Source organism: Ammodytes marinus (genome assembly GCF_949987685.1).
Source record: "Ammodytes marinus genome assembly, chromosome: 9".
NCBI classification, from domain to species: Eukaryota; Metazoa; Chordata; class Actinopteri; order Uranoscopiformes; family Ammodytidae; genus Ammodytes; species Ammodytes marinus.
In genome coordinates this window covers 23,925,647-23,949,178 of record NC_137213.1, presented here as the reverse complement: position 1 = coordinate 23,949,178, position 23,532 = coordinate 23,925,647, and the positions used below count along the sequence as shown (strand labels likewise).

At 39.7% G+C, this 23,532-nt stretch overlaps 1 protein-coding gene across 2 annotated transcripts in view; it reads right to left on the bottom strand.

The window, feature by feature from the left end:
• Nucleotides 1-23,532, bottom strand: part of slc1a7a (solute carrier family 1 member 7a) — a gene marked incomplete at both ends in the record, with an annotated part of 51,513 nt that continues 27,981 nt past the window's right edge. Inside the window, 8 exons of one of the 2 annotated variants that reach the window (XM_080034649.1) lie at nt 1-267; nt 1,520-1,625; nt 1,893-2,027; nt 4,300-4,494; nt 5,275-5,508; nt 5,980-6,079; nt 6,243-6,474; nt 10,112-10,154. In XM_080034649.1, coding sequence (XP_079890775.1) covers nt 1-267; nt 1,520-1,625; nt 1,893-2,027; nt 4,300-4,494; nt 5,275-5,508; nt 5,980-6,079; nt 6,243-6,474; nt 10,112-10,154 — 1,312 coding nt within the window. The remainder of the gene's footprint in view (nt 268-1,519; nt 1,626-1,892; nt 2,028-4,299; nt 4,495-5,274; nt 5,509-5,979; nt 6,080-6,242; nt 6,475-10,111; nt 10,155-23,532) is intronic. The other variant, XM_080034650.1, reaches the window with a different exon arrangement.

Here is a 23,532-nt window from a genome sequence, read left to right as displayed (position 1 = left end):
TTATACATTGGTCTCCAGCCCATTCATATCAACGGAGCAGTGGTCCTTGTCCCTGTGCTCTCTCTTGTGGTGAGCGGGGTGGGGGTGTTTCTTCTTCTCTAGCGGCCGCATGCCCTCCTCCAGTGCCATGAGGCGAGCCACGTCCTGGGAGAGGTGGTCTGGCTTAAGACCCGGCGGAGGCGGCTGGTAGCAGCCGTTCTTCTGGTTCTGGTAGGTCATCATCTGCTGGATGCTTATCATGGGCTTGGTTTCACAGATCAGCGGCACCTGGTGGACGCAATTATCACGGCAGAGAAGGAGAAGAGGGAATTTATTCAGCAGACAATTCTGATGTGTGCCGGAAAACTGACCAGGGGCCTGTTAATCAATTTACAAATATGGATTTCACACAAACAGCTTATAAGGTTGGCGACGGCATGGGCTAATGACACATGAATCAGTATGAAGATAAAATGTTATCTTAATAATCACAATCAGAAACAGAATAATTCTGGGCATTTTTCTCCAATGAGTAAACTTTGATTATTAAAGCTATAGTGTGTAACTTCTGAAGCCCCCGTGAGGAATTCCGAGAAAATACAAAAACACTGTCCGCGCATCTAAATGAGGTAAGCCTTCGGTGATTGCGCATGAATTTTATACCTTCTGCAGATTTTGTTATTAGCAGTACAGTATAACAGTATCAACAACTGAAACATTGCACAGCCTCTTCTTGGGATTGTTCTTAACTCCTGCACCAGTGTCAGGGGGCACTGGTGAAAACCAGTGCCCCCAGTTTGAAAACACTTTTGAAAACACTTTTTGTTTAAACACTGCTATACTGAGAAATACAGAGTTTCTGGGGCAAATTGGCCTAATCAACTTTGTGACAACTGGTTTGGCGATGGCTTAAATGTAACCAACATTCTTTTTTTTTACAAAAAAGTTACACACTATAGCTTAAATAAAGTAAAATATGGACAATGAAACCATGCCAGAGTTTCCCATGACACTATTTGTTTGCCTATTGTCATGATGAAATGTATAAATCAAAAATAAAAGGTTTGTTTATAGGCGTGTAAAATCTGATAATGGTGCCTCTAGCCTTGCCTGGAGTTGGTTAGGCTAGCTTAGCAAATCAGCTAGTACGACCAGATATAATGCAAGGAAATGCTACAGGTCGTGCTGTTGCATATAAAGTCAATGAGAGACGCAAAGTCACAACAAAGCTTCCATCCGCTTGAAATTGTGCACTTATATTAGAGCTTTGTGAATCTTCCTCTTAAATTAAGCAAATTGTAAGTAAGCAAATTGAATTTCCCAAAATGTTGGACCATTCTTTTAATACTCCGTACAGCTCATTGAAATGACCTTCTTAGTTAGAGGATTACTGCATTGTGTAAACACTTATTATTAAAACATCAACCACTTTGCAGCCCAAATGTCTATCCTAAACTAAGATAAATATTCCCTCTAGTACAGGACAACCTTAAAAGATGGTTTACAACCATCTTGAATCCAATGAGTTGCCCTTGCATGCCCTCACCTGCTCCCCTTCTTTGACAAAATCTTTTCTGCAGATGTGAGCCATAATGCCCGTGGCCAGCGCATCACCCATCACATTGACCATGGTCCTGAATCGATCCCTACATGAAGAAATCAAAAGTCAGCCACAAAGTTCATGAACCTGGAAAAAACGGCTTTCATAATCTAAAAAAACATCTTATCACAATTAGTGCTTCTGGAGTTTGCAGTCACTCAGTTCACTGAGGTTAACTTCAGGTTTATGAAGTATTGAGGCTTACTTTGCATCAAGTATGACACCAGCTAAGATTGCTTTAGATGAAAATGTCATAATTACGAGTGCAGAGGAATTGATTGTGTTTGTGATGGGGAGATTAACCTTTACTTACAAAGCCCAATCTACAGCAATGATGAGAGTGATGTCATCGGTAGGCAGACCCACAGAGGTCAGCACGATCACCATGGTTACGAGTCCAGCCTGTGGGATGCCAGCTGCACCAATGCTGGCTGCAGTGGCAGTGATGCTGAGAGAACAGAAAAGAGGAGCAGAGTGGCTTTATTTTCACCACGTACAGAAACTGGGGGGCGTGACAAAGAGTGATCAAGAAAATTGCAGCTCATAAGGTTCAAGGTAACCATGTCAGCATGACAAGTTTAACAAGATCAAGACATTATCCAGAGGAAAGTTATTTAAGTTATATTCATTTTATTCAGGCCATTTTTTTCAAACCTTCAGCAAATGTTCTGCAGTCTTTGGGTTGGGAACCCTTGTCAACCAGATACAATATTAAAATTCTGCTAAAATGCAAATCCAAAAACATAATATACAGTTTATTAAATCTAACACGCTGGATGGTGGAGTTATTAATCATAATGCACACCTTGAATTTTTTTTACTTGGTACATTAAGGTGGTGATACCTCTGTACTTTAATTTACGTCAGATGTTCAGTGCAGGAGTTTTAGACCTGTAACATAGTATTCTTACATTGTGGTATTATGACCTTTCATTTCAGTAAGCGGGAATGGGAGGAGATATAAGGAGAATAATTAAACTGATGTTCTCTACGAGACCTTGGACCTCTGGGCACAAGCAGCACAAACTGCAGCGGAAGGGGGGTGGGGGGTTGGGTTTGGTTAGCATGCAGATGGAACAGCACCATGGTCAGCAGCAGCCAAACGGCACGGGAACAGGACGCAGAGAGAGGGAAAATTATTATAATTCTGGCGTGACAAGGGAGATAGAGAGTAATACAGGTCATATGGGTCTTACCGCCAAGGGATTATGATGGAATGGGCACAGACTGCAGCCATGAGGAGAGGTCTGCTTAATGTTATTACATTGGGACATTTCATGAAATCAGAGGGGGGGAGGGGGAGGGGGGAGGGGGGGATGGGGGTGTACAGACCATTTTTTCCTGGACCTGGGTGGGCCACAGGTGATGTGGTTGGAAGTTATAGGATCATTGGGAGTTTTTTTCCCCTTCTCGTCTGTCTGTCTGACTGTGTCCCTGGGGCTTCCAGACTGATTTAGCAGAAATCAGATCAGACTAAGAAGCTCTTATGATGCGTAATCTGTGTGACATTTACATATATGTGTATCTAGTAAATCCCATAATATTTTTTATTAATTCAGAATTAAACAAAAAACAGTGACGTTTTAGATTAAATCACATGTCGCACTCAAAGCTCCACAAGTATGCCATTTATGACCCACATTAAATGTGGTTTACATTGTTAGACTTGCTGATGAGATAAATTGAGAAATATGCTTGCTGAGAGTTAAAAAAAGAGAAGACGAGCTCCCGAGACTCAGGATTATACATTTCTCAAGTTACAAACCCAATAGCCTATTTCAATAGACCCTCTCTGACTCTTACATGTCTTTCAAACTCTGTTAACCTGTTTGTAATGCAGACTTTCTGCAACCTTCCTCCAACACCATTGGAGTGTTTTTTCCCATTAAGAAAAGTATCCAGATCCACACAAGATGACTGAATTAATTCTAACAATTTAACAATTCTTTACAGGCAAAAAATATTCTCTGGGCAGAGTGAACTGAACTTGTGTAAAATCAGTGGTGTTACTTCAAAGGTGAAGTGTGTAGAATCGATTGGCGTTTTTCAGAACAGGGATATAATATATAATAATCATAAGTATGTTTTAATTAGTGTATAACCGCTTGAAAATTAAAGTTGTTTCTTTTATTACCTTAGAATGAGCCTTTCATACTGTATCTACATGAGAGGCCGCCATGTTGCACCGCCATGTTTCTACAGTAGCACAGATTGAACAAATTTAACAGCAATGTGCGTTTTTATATATTGTGGTTGTCTGACAGGAATGCACCTGTTTGCAAACAAAGAAGTACAATAGAATAAATAACTTAATACATCTTCTCCTCATCACTTGATATTGTGGAAAGATTTGAGGCTTGGTGGATGATGTCATCTTTAGTAATGTGCTTCTTGTCCTTGAAGGTTACAGTAGCTTCTGTAATTATTCACTAAATGCCATTAAATATTCTGACATTACACACTGCACCTTTATTTTCTTTCCCCACCAGTATAGATCCAACAAAATCTATACAATTGCAGAAACTGAAAAAAAGATGTGTAGCAGTCTGCTCTGCTCACAGTTATCTAATCCAGGAGGATCATTTTAATGAGCTATACACTCCTTCCTTTGGACCTCTTTCACCTGCTGACATTTGTTATAGTTCATGAAAATTTTCCTTGAAATGTCAACTCTTCCCAGACTTGTGTTTCAAGGCTAAAATCAGCAGGTCAGGACGTACCTGATTGTGATGATCTGTCCAAAGTCAAGCTCGTAATTATTCACTTGGGCGATGAAGATTGCCGCCACGGCCTCGTAGAGCGCGGTGCCGTCCATGTTGATGGTGGCTCCGACAGGCAGCACGAAGCGGATGATGCGTCTGTCGATGTGGTTGTTCTCAAGGAGGCACTTGAAGGTTATAGGCAGAGTGGCAGAGCTACAGCAGAAAAACAAACAATTACTTACCTAAAATAAACCACCAAGAATCAGTTTTATGACAGCGCACCAAAAATGGAGTACCGACTTTGTCATCAGTAGTTCTCTGTAGGGGGTTCTCATTATTGCCATCACACGACAAGTCAATAAACACACAGTGATCTCCAACTACCTAGAATTGGTGACGTCATTTCGTCCAGTTAAATATACTGGATGGATGTAATTGTAAAAGGTTGTGTTAAAGCTGTTTATATTAGGACCAAAATCCAAACGCATGCGACAGAATTAGTTTACATTTTTTGTATATCTAGATATGAAATTATATAGATTGTGTTTTGGGGACGATGCTAGCTTTGTGGTTGTTTAACATCTACAAGAACATAAGGGAGAATACCAAACATTGACATAGTCAAACGATTTCCTCAAAACAGTTGCACAGCCAGTTTAGATGCATAAGACATTTCTGTGTCAGCTTGGTCAATCTTTTTCATTGCGCGTGCAAGGTTGGTATGTTGAGACCTGAATGCTGAGGAAAGTTATTGTTAAGTTCTTCACATAATAACACATCAAGTAGTTCCATGTTTAGAGGAACCTTCACCGCTGGAGCAGGAGAGCATTTGAAGGGGATATGTGAAGAAGGTGAAGACTAACTGCCATTGTAGGCTACAAATGATAGACCTTTGCTAAATGTTGTTGACCTCTTTCAAGGTTACAACTTGTAGCGTTGATGGAAAAGATAAATGGATAATATAGATATATATACAATCCAATGAACTTTCACCTGGAGGAGGTCGCCAAGGAGATGAGCAGGGCCTGCAGAATGCCTCGGATGTAAACAATGGGGCTCTTCTTAGTTATGAAGAAGTACATTGCTGGGAGGATGAATAGGCCGTGCAGCACTAAACCCATTACCACCGTAATGGCGTAGAAACCTAGCTTCTTCCCCATAGCCGAAGGGTCATCCATCTCCAAGATCTTCCCGGCAACCAGAAACACAATCCCAAAGGGGAAATACCTGAGAGGAAGGGAAGGAAGTAGGTTGCATGCTCATTAAATGGCAGCTACAAATAAAAAAAATACCAATTTTGACCTGATTCAAATCCCTCCAATATTTCACAACAGCCTATATCTCAAATGATTACCAAGGTCATTGAGTCACATTGTCTATAGGAACCATAACGATTTTCTTTCAATGCTTTGGATTGATGTTGTGATATTGAGCATATATTAGTTTTGTCCTCCTGGTGTTTCTGGATGAAAATTCTGGCGTTCACCAATATCAGCAGGATTCATCCTCAGGGGAGCATGAATGTAATTTCTAAGTGCGGTGGCAATCCATCCAATGGCTGTTGGGTCTTTTAAGTTTGGACTATAGTGCTGGGCTGTGGTAAGTGACTGAACGACAGACCAACATGGCCATTGGTAGAGCCGAGCTAAAAATTTCAGCTCAAAATAAATGTATAGTATTAACCAATACAACTCTTACCAGATGACAATGGCAACAATCTTCAAAACAGCCTCATTCAAACTCTGGCAGAAGTTGACCAAAGCACTTCCATTGGGTCCCATTCTTCCCAACATTATTCCTGGTGTGAGGAAAAACAACAACAACCATATGTTGCACACGGCACAGAACGTTTTCATGTACCTTTTAAAACAAGGCTAAATGATCAAAACATGTGGGTGTTCCATTCTTTACTCATACATCTTTATGTTTTTGTGTGTGCAGTTGCCATGTCACCCACTCACCCATAGTAGCGGAAAAAATAACAATCCCCAGCACATTCATGCCATCGCTGGTGCCAGGGGATGTTTTCATAATGACGTCAGGTGGCGGCGTGAGATCCAGGGAGAAGTTCTGAATGTCCGTGCCGTTGTCATCTTGGATGCCGTAGATGTAGATCCTCCGCGTGGTGGTCTCATCCAAGAGCTGAGCCACCGTTGGTTTGGGGATGAGCTGCGGGACTCTCGAGGTTCGATACTTGAAACGGAAAACAGAGAACAAGGGCCCCACAACATCAGCACAGTAGGCATTGATGCCATAAGAGGTGATGTTCAAAACAACAGACTGTGACACATCTATAGGCTCACATCAGAGATCTTAACATTTTAATGATTCCATATAATTTTTAAGAATTATGTTACATAACAATATCATAGCATTGCTATTACATTACATTAGTGTTATTTTATAATCTCTGTTGATAGCAAAGATAGTCATACAGGCCACAGATCAACTTCCATATATGCTAACCTATTATTTAAATGTTCATCTAAAGTAACTGCATGGTAAAAGATAAAAACACGTTCCCACTCTTTGTGTAAAGCTACCATTTAAAGCTCTAGCTTCTGGTTTGATGTACAGAGAGTGGTACACAGAGAGTTGTCATCAAACTCTCGACAAGAAATTGGATACGTTTAGTCTTCTTTCAAATTCTATCACTTTAACCTCAGTTTTGAAATACTGATGTGTTGGTTTATGCTTATGTCATGACCGGCTCTAAACCATGACAAAAAAACACAAAGTGCCAAAGTTCAAACAAAAAGGATTAATTTCCTAACAATCACCAAAAAAACGGATAATGCAATGTTTGCATGTAGGGGTGAGTGATACATGGGGAATGGAGTGTTGTGTAGGGAAAAGACAGCAAAATAAGGTAGTGGCGCTGGAACTTGCACAACAGAGTGTTTACCTTCCCTCTGCCTTGCTCTTGAACTAAAGTGCTGTGCATTTGAATACTACTGGAGCCACAACGTAATAGACTAATGACCCCGACAACAACTTCTGGGTTTCTGCAATGCAAACACATAGGATAAAAGGCAAATAGCCAGCCAACCAGGCATAGGAGTCAGGTCTTCACACCCCCATTTTATCATCATGGGGCATGTGATAGCGCATCTACAACACTTCTACCTCAGGCTTAACTGAACCATTATACACAATTGCTGCCCAACAACACCATTCTTAGAAACACCAGCACACACATTTCCCCATCAGCTTGTTTGGGCTAAAACATGGCCTAGGTAAGACTAGTGGCAAGCCTTGGGATCATATCATAAACCTTCAGAACAGCTGCTTTAACTGAAGAATGCTCTGTTAAGTGTCACCAACATTATTGTGCGACTACACTTGTGATTTATTTATTTATTTTTAATACTATAATTTGTCAATTATTCTTGTTAATTTGATAAAAAAAATTCAGTTGGGGCTGGTTGTTCTGTGTATTGTCCTTTCTAAACTGAAAAAATCCAATAGGGGAGAACGGGGGAATCTGAGGCATCGGGTAATGTGAGCCACCCCCTATAGGCAACGGAAAACATTTGTGGTCATGTGAGATATATGTTTTCAAGCCCCTCTCATTTCCCCATGGCCCTGAAAGAGAGGACCTCATGGTGCTGTGGTAAGCATGTTTTTTTCACCAAAATATGTATTTTGCATGTAAAAGTAAATTTTCATGCTGTCAACTTGATCAACTGTTGTGCCAAAGCAAATGTATTCACGTAGAAAAACTTCTATCATACGTGTTGATGAACTACCAACATATGACACCATGTGATGCTGATAACTGAAGATTAGCCTGAAATGCTAAGAGAGGTAGGTTTTTCTCAAATTGTGGTGGTCGGGGAAAGTGAGCCAAATGCTTTGGGGGAAAGTGAGTCACTGTCTCACTTTCCCCCACCATGAAGCACAAGTTAAGTTTAGTCTTAAACATATTTTAATGTAATATAACATATGTTTTATTTTAATGTCATACACAGGGCTGGACTGGCCATTGGGCGTACCGGGCATTTTGGGCCGGGCCGGGTCCATTAAAAAAAATAAATAAATAAATAAATAATAAAAAATCCCAGGCCATTACTCATTATGATTGGTTCTAGGCTGGGCCTGGCCCAATCACACACACAGCAGAGGGCCGCCCATTCAGAGGCTGCATTGAATTGTATTATCACGCATTCAACTTCTACTCGGTAATTATGAGCATCTGACGATGGTCAGTTACGTTCAGGGCCGTCGGACTGCGGACAGGCTTGGGGGGGCCCAAGGCAGAGGGGGGCTGCACCCAAAAAAATTAAAACTTATTTTTTTTATTTTTTATTTTTTTTACTGGCTCAATATATGCCCCTGAATTTGATTTAGGAAAAAAAAAGATATCAGGGGCCTTTCATTCGTCAGTACATTTTTGTTATTTTTTAAATAACATTGTTCGGGGCTACAAAGATCACGGCCTATATTGGGCCAATAAAAAATACAAACGAAGGGAAAAAATTCCCGAAGCAGACTGGATTTTTTAAACATGTACATTTCTCCTTTCTGCTTTTTGGTCATTCTGTGTCTATTATTCCAGAAAATAGTACTAAATAGCATACATAGGAAACAGTTCATTTAGCCTTACTTTTCTCCTCAAAGTGCACCAGATTGATGAATTTTACTTTAACATTTGAAAATAAATCTTCCGGGGGACCATTCCCCCGGACCCTCCTAGAAGGTCCAGGGTCCACGACACAGTCTCCCAAATTCCTGTGAGAAACACTGTGTGTGTGCATGTTTATTAAGAGTCATTAGACCAGGGGTTGTGTTTAAGTACGTGTAATGATTTGGTCATTCATCAATAGAAACTTTGTGTTATCTGGCTCAGAGAGGGACCAGTCACTCATACGTTTTGGACTCTAGAAAAACATAGCTTTTACATGTTTGTATTGTAAGACCGCCTCTCAGAGGGCCCATCAGGACTTCCTGTATAGGGGCCCAGAATTTGGTACAACGCCCTTGCCTCCGCATGTTGTATAAATAATCATGGTGGGCTGCCATGGCCAAAAATGCCAAGGCCGATTTTTTGTCCCAGTCCAGCCCTGGTCATACACATTGTAGAAAAGCCATCATGCCAAGGAAATACACCAGGAAGACGACCTGGGGCAACCACACGGAAAGAGCACCTTCTCATCTTTCCCTGTAACCTTCCGGGCTGAAATAGAGTAGGCCTAGTTGTAGAGTAAGACTGATGTTATAATCCAGTTGGGTCTTCTCCTGTGTTCTGAGTCCCAGGCTGTTCTCGCTGGTTCTGATTTTCCTATGCTTTGACCCCCAGACACTAGCTGGCTCTAAGGTTCCTGTGTTCTGACCCCCAGACTGTGTTCTAATCTAACTGGTTCTATCTTTAATTTGAATCTTATTAAAACCTTTTGAATTATAATATGTTGTATTTGATTTTGTTCAGAGTTACTTTCAAGTGTTTAGAAAATTTGCTTTGCTTAATTGACCAAACCCCATCATTCTTTTACTAGTCCGACATTAGTTCTGGAATGTGTGGCTAGCTTTCAGGATTCTTACTGTTACAATATGTGTTGTTATGGTAGTTTCAGAGTGGAAAAAGTAAGTGGATCAGTTTACCCCACAGCTGGGGGTGAAAAAATTCTGCTAATGCCCATTTCTAGGAAACATCCTGAATTAATGGGGAATGTGTAAATTTGAGTGATAAATCATTTTAGCTCCCTTAGAGGAGAGCAAATGTAAAAAGTGGCTCAGATTACCCCGTTCTCCCCTATATAGAACCAGGGGGCGCCCTTAGCTCAGTTGGTAGGGCGTCTTTTTTGTGTGTACAATTTGCATTTTTACTTACCTGTTGAAATGTAGCTTGAACCAGGTTGGCTGGAAACATGTTGCTGGGGAAGAGAATTTTGAAAGACGTTAAAATCATAAATTTTTTTCAGTATTTTCAAAACCCAATTATGTAGAAAAGGAACGAGTGCATAATCTAACACAAAGAAAATATTTGTATTTGTATTTTATTGGGATCTCCATTAGCTGAGGCCATAGCCAAAGCTATTCTTCCTGGAGTCCACACAACACCTTGCATCTATACACTGCAGTGCATAATTACATTAAATAATGATCACCATGACAGAACAGTGATAACGGAAATGGTAACAAAAGTAATAAAAATAACTCTACAACAGTCAAAATTAAATAAAATAAAAATAATACAAAATTAACAAAACACAGGACCTAAATTATTCACAGAAACATAGAGATAAACTTATATAAACATGACAGGTGTAATTGATGGTCAGACCAGACAAAAACATATATAAACAGAAACAATTAATGATGATTATACTGATGGGAGTGGCATCATTGGTTAGATATTAGCCACTGCAGAGAGCTGCTCGACTAGTAGATGTTTTTTAAGTAATAGTTTGAATCGATTTTTGCAATTTTCTTGAATAATATGTCCAGGCATGGTGTTCCATTTACTCATGGCTCTATATAATGCTGTACTCTTCGCTCTGTTTGTTTTCACCTTAGGTAGTGTGAATCTTCCTTCCATCCTTGGGATCATTTGATAACAGATGTTTTGTCCCAAATACAAGGCTTTTTGTTTTAGAAACATTAAGAACTAGTTTGTTATGTGTTACCCAGTCCAATACTAACTGCAATTCATTGTTCAAGACATTATTAAGCATTTCAATTGTGGACTCTGACACATATATTGTTGAATCATCAGCATACATCGCTATTTTTGCATTTGTTACAGTTAAAGGTAGTTCATTTGTAAATACAGAAAATAGCAGTGGTCCCAGGCAACTTCCTTGTGGAATTCCACAGTTTAATGATTTGAACTCAGAGAAATGTCCGTTGAAGTACACTGTCTGTTTCCTATTAGCTAAGTAATTTCCTAGCCAGAGTATTGCAGTTGAATTGAAACCATATCCTTTAAGTTTTTGCAATAGCAGATTGTGATCAATTATATCAAAAGCTGCACTGAAATCTAACAGTACAGCACCTACTAAATTCTTGTTATTGATTTCTCTATGCCAATCATCAGTCATTTGAATAAGGGCTGTGCTAGTGGAATGCCCGCCTCTATAAGCATGTTGAAAGTCTGTATTTAAATCATTAGCTGAAAAATAGCATTGTATTTGTTCAAAGGCAATTTTTTCCATGATCTTACTCATAGCAGGCAGCAAACTAATTGGTCGACTATTAGGGCCACTGAATGGTACAGTGGCATTCTTTGGTAGTGGAACAATCTTTGCAATTTTCCATGCTTGTGGGAAAACACATTTTTCAAAACTTAGATTCAACATATGACAAACTGGAGTGGCAATCAAGTTTGCTACCAGTTTCAAAAGTCTCACATCCATGTTATCCACACCAGATGGTTTGTCTTTACAATTTAAAAGCAACTTTTCCACGTAGCTAACATTGACTTTAGTAAATTCAAATGTGCATTTTTTACCTCTCATAATTTGATCTCTAATCAAGGTTTGTGATTGCATGTTGTTTGTTTGGCACATTTCATTCCTAAGTTTCTCCACTTTGTTATTGAAAAAGTTGCTAAGGTGATTGGCAATTCCTACAGGCGTAATAATGAAATGTCCTTCTGATTCAAGAAATGATGGAGGTGACTTAGATTTACTGCCCATCATGTCATTAAGAATATTCCACATTTTTTTGCTGTCATGGCTTGCATTACGAATCACATTTACAAAATACATCTTCTTCTTCCTTTTATTTAATTTTGTTACATAATTTCGTAGTGTACAATAAACTTGCCAATCCGATTCAAATTTAGAATTATTTGCCATTATCTTTGCTTGATCTCTCTGCTCCATACAATCCTTCAATTCCTCATCAATCCAACAGGATCTGACATTTCAAATATGTTGTTCCCGTTCTCTCTTTGAATTGGCTCTGGAACAGAATTACTGATGTCATCATGAAACCATGTCGATGAGCAATACGCTTATTGTCACAATGTACCCTTGAAGACAACCTTGTAACTTGCAGGATCCACTTCCCTTCTATCCTTTGAAAAAAAGAATTAAATTCTCAACAACCCTCAGAGACAGGGGTGAGATGAAAAATTGTTTAACATATTTGTTCTACCCCAAGGAAGTAATATAAAATGCTGGTTGGTCCGTGTATTTTTTGTTACTTTGTATTAAGGGTTGAATCCCAAGTGACAGAAAGGAGAATACCACTCGTATTTTTGTTTTACCGGTTCCCTGCTGGATTGCAGAAACGAAAATACCAGCCGAATTCTCCTTTTCTTGCTTTTTGGTACGAAACCAAAAAAGACTATGACAGAAACAAGGAAACGGGAGAACGGAGATGTTTTATGTCCTACATTCGATTCTGACAGTAAAACAAATAAACAAGCCTCATTGGCTTTTCCATCTGTGGGCGGACTTCTCCTGATTGGTTGCAGCGCTCCGTCAGTTGTGCCACTGAGCTTCCTACTCATGTATTTCCAGCGTAAAAGTAACCTTTATAATAGGATCGGAAACTGATACATTTATCTTCAGATTGTGATCAATGCTTGCAATAAGAAAGTAGGGAACTCAGAAAGCAGCACATAATAAGCCTAAATAGGCTATAATCAACATCTAAATAAAATGCATGGTTTGACATATAATAAAAGGTCGGAACATTGTTCATTTATTCAGGATGTGTTCCTGATTTTTTTTTTAAATATCTGAACATCTCGCCAAAGTGGCAACATACGCTGTGACTCTAACCTGCTGGATAGGTGGTTATACCACCTAGGTCATTCTACGAAAACGTGCCATTTTGTGTCTCTGACACAAAATCTACCCCAATAAACTGTATTAACAACACAATTTAAAAAAAATTAATTGGTATGATATGGTAAACAAACAATCTTCATTTTAAATCTTCATTAAATACTCATACATTGATATTTTTTTGCATTTTAAAGATTTTACAATTGTATATCTGTTAAATATGGTAAAAATGGCTTGTCCCTCGGTTACATTTTTCTATTACAAGCAGCTTTTAGAGAGGATAAAATCAAATTATCTGAAAACAACTTTAATTTGTGAAAAGCCTTAATTGTTAGTTAACAGATAATGCTTTTATTTTATTCTTGACCTTTTTGGAATATTGAAAAAAATTACATTTAAGTAATGTCCCTATGTGTTACGTCAAATGTGTTACTTTGGATAAACACGCCCCCAGGGACAATGCACTATCCCATAAGTGACATCATTTTCAGGAAGTGTCATCATCTGCCTTTTATCAGGATGCTGCCAAAGAGACAAGAAAGTGCTCCTCTATTTTAATGAATTTTCATTGAGTTGTTTTTAATTTGACTGAAGGGGACGGTCATAGTGTGTCAAACTGTGTTACCATTATATCATGTATTAAAAAGTTAAAAATTTTAAATTAAAATGTACATATAAAAACACATTTTAGCATCTTTAGAATGCACACCATGTGGTGTCATGGTGTACACCACATGGCTAGTAATGGCTGCCAAAAGGATATTTTGTCAAACCTGTTACTGTCAAACCTGTTACTATTGACCCTTTTCCCCGCCATGACGCCAATTTATTGTGTGTCCAAACCAGAATAATTTATACAATACATGATTATAAATGTTATTTATATTAAGAATAGCATGTTTTGTCCCTAAATATAGTGTCACTTCATTACTTATTTAATACAAGTTGGTGTTGGTAACGCGATTGACAAAGCACATGCCCATGTTGATTATTTTAGGGAAATAAAAAATAAATAAAAATAGCCTGAGATGGCACCATATATTTTTCTTACAGGTAAGGGTCTACTTAAACCAAATTAGTCCTTAAACACAATTAACCTTACACATCGTGAACATGCTCTACATTCAGGTTAAAAAACCTAGTTGTATTGTATGTAGGCTTATATCATAATATTTTTTTATTAACAGGAGTGTTTTAATATCTGTGCCACTGAACAGATTTCTGTCAGGTTGAAATGTAATTCTGCGGCTGCACGCGATAGTTAGTTACTGTTCAATTGTGTGATCCCAAAGTCACAGACGAGCCTAATATGAATATAGAAATTATATAATAATTTAAACTGTGGTAATAAATCAATCAGGCTCTACAATGGAAACTGTCACCTAATTTCTCTGACGTTAAAGTATTTCACTCCCCATTTAAAAGAAGCGACAATCTGTTTACTGCACAGTATTATAACAACGGCTCAAATCAAATCAACAGTGCTCACACAAATAATTTACAACTGGTTTATTGTTTGATCATGCTGCCTTTGTTTTACTCTATGTAGCTTATATATATTTGACTCATTATATTGCTGCTCTGTACTCTATTGTATTCTGCATTTTTACTCTTTTAATTATGAGTTTTTTATCAGTATTTGATCTTGTTTCTGTTTTGTTTAGTTTATTTTGTTGTTTTTAAAAAGCCTCCTGTGGACAGGTGTTGTAAACTAGCATTTATGCTAACACACTGTAAACAATGCATCTGGTTCGTCCAATGACGTTGTCATGTCCATGTCCAAATAAAATCTACTATACTATACTATTATAGCTTGCCTACATATTATAAAGCGAATATTAAACACTGTCAGCAATGCTGTGCCACACCAGCTTAATAGCCTACTTTTGCTGCCGCTGATATGCGTAACTTTTTTTAAAGACTATTTCTTCTCATACAGAAGCGTTTTGAATGTTTGCCCCGTTTTTTTCTGAATTGCTGAGCTGATTAGATCAGTTTTGAGATAATATCCCCGTTAATTCTTCTCCATACCATAAACACATTCTGTTAATATTTCTTACTCTAGTGGGAGGAACGGAGAAGGTTTTTTTTTGAGAAGTGGATAAGTGTTATCAGCGATCCATTGACGATGGCTTTTACGCACGCGCTAACCGATAACCCAGAGATGCTCCTCAACCCTGCGCTCAGAGAGCAGGATTAAACTCAGAGTTTGCAAACCCTGCTTCCTGAAATACCCCCCTGGCCTACTTCCAAATATAATAATACAAATAATGGTCATAGCCTAAGATGCATATTTCTCGCTATCAATATTATAAAAACAGGTGGCCATGCCATTGCTAGGTAAAATTCATAATTTTCCATGGAAAAAAAGCCATTGGGGTGGCCAGCTGTGGTGTGGTCGTGCCGTGCAGCGGTGGGCATTTCCCTGCGGTCTCGGCTCGTGGATTATAGACGTTATGAGTAGGCTATAGACAGGTCCGAAGCATGGGGGCTGCGAGGCCCTGCTCATTGACGTTGTAACCATAGACGTAACAGTCTGTTTTATACATGTAGCGCCACTAGGTGGCGACTCCCTTTGTTTGTTGTGGAATCTAATGTTGAACATGAAGAAGAAAAGCATGTGCTTCTCCTTTCTGTTTGAGTAACCATGCAGTCTACGAGTGAAGTCTCCGTTTTGTATTCTTTATTTTGTAATGAGTTGGTGTAGGCAGGAGTATCGGACTATGTTCCTGTACGCATGTATTCTTAATAGATATAGTGCCGTAGAGACCTGGCTTGATATGGTCAATGTGTAATAAAAGTACCTTGAGGAGAATCCCACAAGTTGCCTACCGTGTCTTCATGCTAACCGGAGCTATTGCTATCGGACCATCCATAACCTGCACCATTTCACCATTACAACGTGCACACGCATTAATCAAGGACACACGCACGCAGCTTTACTTTTGCGCGCGGGTAATCTGGACGCAATAGCCTTCATGTTTAACAAGTAGAATAATACAGTCACAACAACTGTAAAAATATTGACCTAGGCTACTTGATCAAGTTAGCGCAGCTGTCACTTTATTTTTACATATTGAAATCTGTTTGTTACATTCCCATGTCTTCTCTAATGTGCTCTTTTGTATGCTGCCTCTAGATCCTCGGCTCCACCCTCCTCTGCTCCTCTACATCTGCTGCTCCTAAACGAGGCACACCTGGAGACCTAATCAAGGGGCTGCATGCTTAAAAGAGGAGCTGCATGGTAGTTGCTCTCTCTTATCTCTGCTCTGCTCTATCTGCTGAACGCTGCCTGCTGTGGCCTGCTGTCGTCTGCTGTCGTCTGCCACCCAGTTGTATCGCTGCTGTCAACTGCTTAGCAGTTCTGCTTTTGTGTAAATCCTACTAAAGTGATGAGCCAAGAAGCCAGGGGCCTATCCGAAAAGTCCAATCTCCTAACCTATAAGCCTCCTTTCCTATACCTTAACCCCTAAACGTCATCGGGGTTAAGGAGAGATGAAAGGTGCTTCCTATCGAACATAGGAAAGGACAGCGCTGTTTCAAATGAATTCGACTCCACTTTTCCTAACCGACGTCATTGCGCGACGGCGAGTATTGCTGACGTGAGTCACTAGCGTGAAACTACACTATAGCAGAATAGAGAATAGGCTATATTATAGCCTATTCTCTATTCTGCTATAGTGTATCTATAGTGTATCTATATTATAGCCTATTCTCCGAAAATTGACTACAACAAGCTCTCGTTTGATCCATGCATTCTTTTCATATTGATTTTAATCAGGTTGTCGCCAACAGAGTGAGAATCACTCCCTTATATCCCAATTCACAAGTGGAATAAAAAGAGGCTACACTTGTGTTGATGTTGAAATGAACTGCCCCCAGTAACTTCATTAAATGTGAAGTTGGTATTTTATTTTCTTATGGTGCAAATTATGTGCTACGAAAATAATTATTATGATGTTGGTCTTTTATGAGTTCTTTATTATCTTTAGCCTGTGTGTGTGTGTGTGTGTGTGTGTGTGTGTGTGTGTGTGGGGGGGGGGGGGGTATTTTGTTTTAGCCGAGTTAAATCTTCCTCTCTTCTCCTCTCCTCTCTTCTGTTTTACCTCTCGTTCGTATTCGTGTAGAGTCGGTAAACTCCGGCGGTGGCCTGTTGCTTTAAATCTTGCCGCCGTAAAGGATTATGGGATACCACTATCTCCGTTCCTTTAGCATAGGTTGGTCAGGAGTAACCTATGCTAAAGGAGGGTTATAGGATGAATCGAGGCTCCTTTCCTATGCCTTTCCTAAGCATTTTGGTTATTCGGATCACCTATCCGCCGAGCACTTCCGGGTCATCTCGATAGGAAAGGAAATTTCCTATGCAAAAAAAAGTTTTCGGATAGGGCCCTGGTAGGGGAGGCCTGCCATTTTGTTTATCCCCCCTTTTTCTCCTGTTTTTGATTGTGGCTAGGGAGGTGAGCATTTGTATTTTTAGAAAGAACCCTTTTTGTTTGAAGCCAGGGAACCATTTTTTGTTTGTTTTATTGGCCTATGGTCTCCCTGAAGAAAGAGTGCTTGGCAATAAACACCTTTACTTTTGAACACCTGACTCCTCTATTTCCTTTGATCTGGTATATGTTACTCCCCTTACCTCTAGACCATTTAGGGGACATAACACTGTTATACATTCTGAAGTTTGTCAGTATCATTGTCTCGGCTGTTCTTTGTTTGGGCCGTGGGTACAGAATGCAAGGTCAGCTCGACTCGCTTCCAATCATTTCCAAGCACTCGTGACTTCAAAAAATGATTGCCTTTATTTTACAACAAATGTCTTCTAAATAAAGTAAAATATACTGGGAAACGAATAAACCATTGTAAACAACGATTGCACTTAATAAGCGGTCGAAATACTTTTTTAAACCACCGCCTCTTTCCCTTGACATTCATCATGACATACATTATTTGCATAAACAATAAACAATTCAGGCATTTTTGTAAACAGAAAATCAATAGCCTCATTAACCCTTGGGTATCCTTAACTTTTTAGGTACACTCAGTACCCTAGAGGACAAAAACGTCCTCTCCCTATAAACTGCCATAAAAACAGTATACAGTAATATTTTTTTCTACTTTTTTTTTTACAAACCTTTTATCCCACTTGACCTCTTTACATACATATCAAATATTTATTAATTTGTAATTGCTTTTAACCCTTTACATGCAAGCTTATGTGATGATGTGAGCCATTTTTATTTTAAAAAAACACAATAATTGAAACATTTCTCATATAATGGATGCAAAGTGGATTTTTTTGAGTGGGATAATCAGACTCTAGGATATGTTAATGATTTGCAATAAAACTGCTTTTGATACATGTTTAGTATTTGTGCAGTCACAGATGCAAATAAATACTCACACTCATCCTCTCCCTATAAACTGCCCTAAAAACATTTTACAGTAATATTTTTTTCCACTTTTTTTTTTGAAAACCTTTCAACCCACTTGACCTCTTTACATATATATCAAATATTCATTCATTGTCAGTTGCTTTTGACCTTTTAATTCCAGTTTCTTTGATGATGTCAACAAAGTACTAAAGTAACAAAGTGAACCTGCAGCCACCTGAAAACCCACAAATTGCGCCTTACAGCTGCACACATATGCATGCGCACAAACACACACACACATACACACACACAGTAATTTCACCACACACACACACAGACACAACCCTAAGGTATCCATATGGATCCACACTTTCCATTAATTTCTCATATTTATTATGTTTAGGCCTGCAACTCTCAAAAATTACAAAAAAGTACAAAAATGGTTTTAGGGAGCATATTTCATCCTCAAAAAAACCAGGAGGAAATAAATGATTGAGCTAGATAGGGCTAAAAAAGCAATTTTGGTGTCTTAAGTGTTGGATTATTGCCTAATATCATCAAATTTACATGTGTTTGTCATCATGGCTATGGTTTGAGAAAATAAAGTTTAAATTGGGCCATTTTTTCCATACACGTTTGAGTTTGTAAAGTTTGGCTGTGTGTACACAAACACACACACTATATTTTCTCAATACACACATATGCACCACACACTAGCATCCCTACCAACACACTCACACCATTTAGGTTGAATTTTTTTTTCTATTGCACTGTGGGGGGCAGGACCGACAACCTGGAAAATTGCTTGTAATTCAACCCTATGCCAAATATAGGGAAATGGTCAAAAATTGTGAAGGTGTTGAAAATGATAAATTTTGATGCTTTATGTTGAGGATGAAAGCATAAAATCATTGAAAAAAATATTTTATGCTGTAATGACAGCAGGATCAAATTGGTGAAAAAAGCCATTTTGAATGGGAGTCAATAGGGGACAAAAACGTCCGTAGGGAGCTGAGTGTAACAAAAAAGTGTACAGCCTTTATAATAGATGGTACAAAGTTGCTGAGTAGAAATTCACAAAATATTTGAAAAAAAAAAATCCCTGGCCAAAAATATTTCAGTTAACATAAGCACAGCCAAAATTATACACAAAAAAGAGCGTAAAAAAAGTGCGAAAGGACAAAAACGTCCCCAAGAGCACCTAAGGGTTAAAACAGCTGCGACAATCATAGCGTTACTACAGCCAGGTTGCAAATCATCCTGGTATACCGCTGTATTGGCCATCGTCGCGGACTCCTTGGACTCTTAACCAGACGAGAGGAAAGATTTGTCTTCCTTTCCACGCACAAGTCGATCTGGTCGCGGTCCCTGAACGGGATGGTTTGCCTTTAGCATTGGTGGAGATGATACAGAGTGCAGGGGCTTTATCTAACTGTACTCTGTATGAGTAGCCTATGAGGCAAGCTTTTACGCGTTGGGATTTAGTAACGGTGGTGGGGCTCTCGTGCCCCGCGTTCGGGCCTGTTGATACGTTTAAGTTAAAATATCTTTTCCTGAAGATGGCATTATTGTGAGCCCTAACCACAGTGAAGAGAGTCGTGATTTGATCGCGAATCGTGATCATGTGACTTTTTGGACCGTCACGCTGTTACTGCCATGCAACAACGCACGTTGTTCTAACCCGCTTATCAGCCAAAACAGTGCCTTTCTAGTCTACTTTAAAGTTTTCCAGCTATGCTTTTCGATCTAGTAGCGTTTTGCCTGCTTCCCTTTGCATCAACATAACTATATAGCGCTTACAGAGATGGTGTCCGATCCGTGCACTCTGGGCATATTTGGAGAGGAAGCGCGTACTACTCCGTTCTGACCATCTGTTCGTATGTGACGGGTCTCAGTCCCGTGGTAGGGCTCTATCTAGTGAGCATTTGCCATAGCGTTTGCCTATTCCTTTTTGGTGAAGGGGCCCCACTCAAGTGTAGCCTGGCTCCGCCCGCCCGCCTACTTCCGGCCAAATTTCATTTTCCCTTCAGTAGTCAGTCTGGGTGTACAGTGCATTTCCCAGTTTTCTCCGGAGAATCTACATTCGTCCAATCAGCGAACAGAGCGAGTGGCTGAGAACGATGACGTCGAAGTCGCGCTCCAGTTTCAGTTGAATGCTGCGTTCCTTTATACTCGGAAGAAGGAGATTTCCGACTTGGTAGTTCCGAGTTCCGACCTGTCTGTGTTCCAGTGCATTTGCTTGCGAAAGTATGGACGCCTAAAACCTTTCTCGTCCAAATAACTAAACGTTAGGCTCTAACTGTTGCCAGGTACCGGTAGATTCATAGACTACAATATGTAGTGAAGTCGGAAATTTCCGAGTTCCCTGTCCAACTGGAACGCACCGTCAAAAGCTGGCTCATGACACACGTGACGACCAAACGTGATGCGATTGGTTGGCTAATCCAGAGTGGCACTGGGCAGATCCAATAGTTTTAAACTTCGAGAGACACCCGCCTCCAAGTGAGTGAACGTTTGCCAATTACAGCACTTCCAGACCTTCTGTACAAATGAAATGAAGTACAATGGTCTGGTTGGACTAGGCTAACTCAAGTGTGCTTTTTCCCCTGTACAGGTCCTTCTCATATAATTAGCATATTGTGATAAAGTTGATTATTTTCCATAATGTAATGATAATAATTGAACTTTCATATCTTTTAGATTCATTGCACACCAACTGAAATATTTCAGGTCTTTTGTTGTTTTAATACTGATGATTTTGGCATACAGCTCATGAAAACCCCAAATTCCTATCTCAAAAAATTAGCATATCATGAAAAGGTACTCTAAACAAGCTCTTAACCTAATCATCTGAATCAACTAATTAACTCTAAACACCTGCAAAAGATTCCTGAGGCTTTTAAAAACTCCCAGCCTGTTTCATTACTCAAAACCGCAATCATGGGTAAGACTGCCGACCTGACTGCTGTCCAGAAGGCCATCATTGACACCCTCAAGCAAGAGGGTAAGACACAGAAAGAAATTTCTGAGCGGATAGGCTGTTCCCAGAGTGCTGTATCAAGGCACCTCAGTGGGAAGTCTGTGGGAAGGAAAAAGTGTGGCAGAAAACGCTGCACAACCAGAAGAGGTGACCGGACCCTGAGGAGGATTGTGGAGAAGGGCCGATTCCAGACCTTGGGGGACCTGCGGAAGCAGTGGACTGAGTCTGGAGTGGAAACATCCAAAGCCACCGTGCACAGGCGTGTGCAGGAAATGGGCTACAGGTGCCGCATTCCCCAGGTCAAGCCACTTTTGAACCAGAAACAGTGGCAGAAGCGCCTGACCTGGGCTACAGAGAAGCAGCACTGGACTGTTGCTCAGTGGTCCAAAGTACTTTTTTCGGATGAAAGCAAATTTTGCATGTCATTCGGAAATCAAGGTGCCAGAGTCTGGAGGAAGACTGGGGAGAAGGAAATGCCAAAATGCCTGAAGTCCAGTGTCAAGTACCCACAGTCAGTGATGGTCTGGGGTGCCATGTCAGCTGCTGGTGTTGGTCCACTGTGTTTTATCAAAGGCAGGGTCAATGCAGCTAGCTATCAGGAGATTTTGGAGCACTTCATGCTTCCATCTGCTGAAAAGCTTTATGGAGATGAAGATTTAATTTTTCAACAAGACCTGGCACCTGCTCACAGTGCCAAAACCACTGGTAAATGGTTTACTGACCATGGTATTACTGTGCTCAATTGGCCTGCCAACTCTCCTGACCTGAACCCCATAGAGAATCTGTGGGATATTGTGAAGAGGAAGTTGAGAGACACCAGACCCAACACTGTGGATGAGCTTAAGGCCGCTATCGAAGCATCCTGGGCCTCCATAACACCTCAGCAGTGCCACAGGCTGATTGCCTCCATGCCACGCCGCATTGAAGCAGTCATTTCTGCGAAAGGATTCCCGACCAAGTATTGAGTGCATAACTGAACATAATTATTTGAAGGTTGACTTTTTTGTATTAAAAACACTTTTCTTTTATTGGTCGGATGAAATATGCAAATTTTTTGAGATAGGGATTTTTGGTTTTTCTTTACTTTTTTGCCAAAATCATCAATATTAAAACAATAAAAGGCTTGAACTACTTCAGTTGTGTGTAATGAATCTAAAATATATGAAAGTCTAATGTTTATCAGTACATTACAGAAAATATTGAACTTTATCACAATATGCTAATTATATGAGAAGGACCTGTATATTCCTGTATATTCAAATAAAGAAAATAGTATTGAAAACCTGGCACGAGGCCCTCTGCGGTGGCACACTTGGCACATGCCTCGCCAAAGTACTGGCCATAGAGGTAGGCTATATTATTGCACGTCGAAAAATTACAATATTGGGATACATTACTGGTCAAAAAGTGACTGAAAAGGACACTGACCATTCGTCAATGTGGACAAGTTGGAGAGAAATGTTGAGTGGTTTGGAGTAAGAACGTGTTCTTAAATAAAAAATAAATATGTGGCCTATTATTTTATTCGAAAATGTAGGCTATACATTTTACAGATTGTGCTCAATAGGGCATAGGCTGTGGGTCAGTGTATGCTATGATCCTATTATAAAGGCTACTTGTACGCTGAAAATACAGAAGTAGGAAGCTCTCAGCGGCACAGCCAATAAGGCTTGTTTATTTGTTTTACTGTCAGAATCGAACGAAGGGAAATCGCACGCAAAACCGCTCCGTTTCCCCGTTTCCTTGTTTCTGTCATAGTCTTTTTTGGTTTTGAACCATAAGCAAGAAAAACTAGAATTCGGCTGGTATTTTCGTATCTGCATTCCAGCAGGAAAACGGTAAAACGAAAATACGAGTGGTATTCTCCTTTCTGTCACTTGGGATTCAACCCTTAATACAAACTAATAAAAATAACACAGACCCTGGTTATACATGCCCCTGGTGGATTTAAATTTACAATCATATTTCTCATTTTCTATATGGATTTTGCATGTTCTTCATGTGCATTTGTTGCTGTTCATAAACGCCCCTGACCAGTACCTCAAGAAATTGGATACCGTCTACCACTGTGCTCTGCGATTTTTAACTGGCTGTGGAAATCGTGTCCACCATTGTACCCTGTATGCCACTGCAAAATGTCCATCGCTATCTGTACGCAGACTCT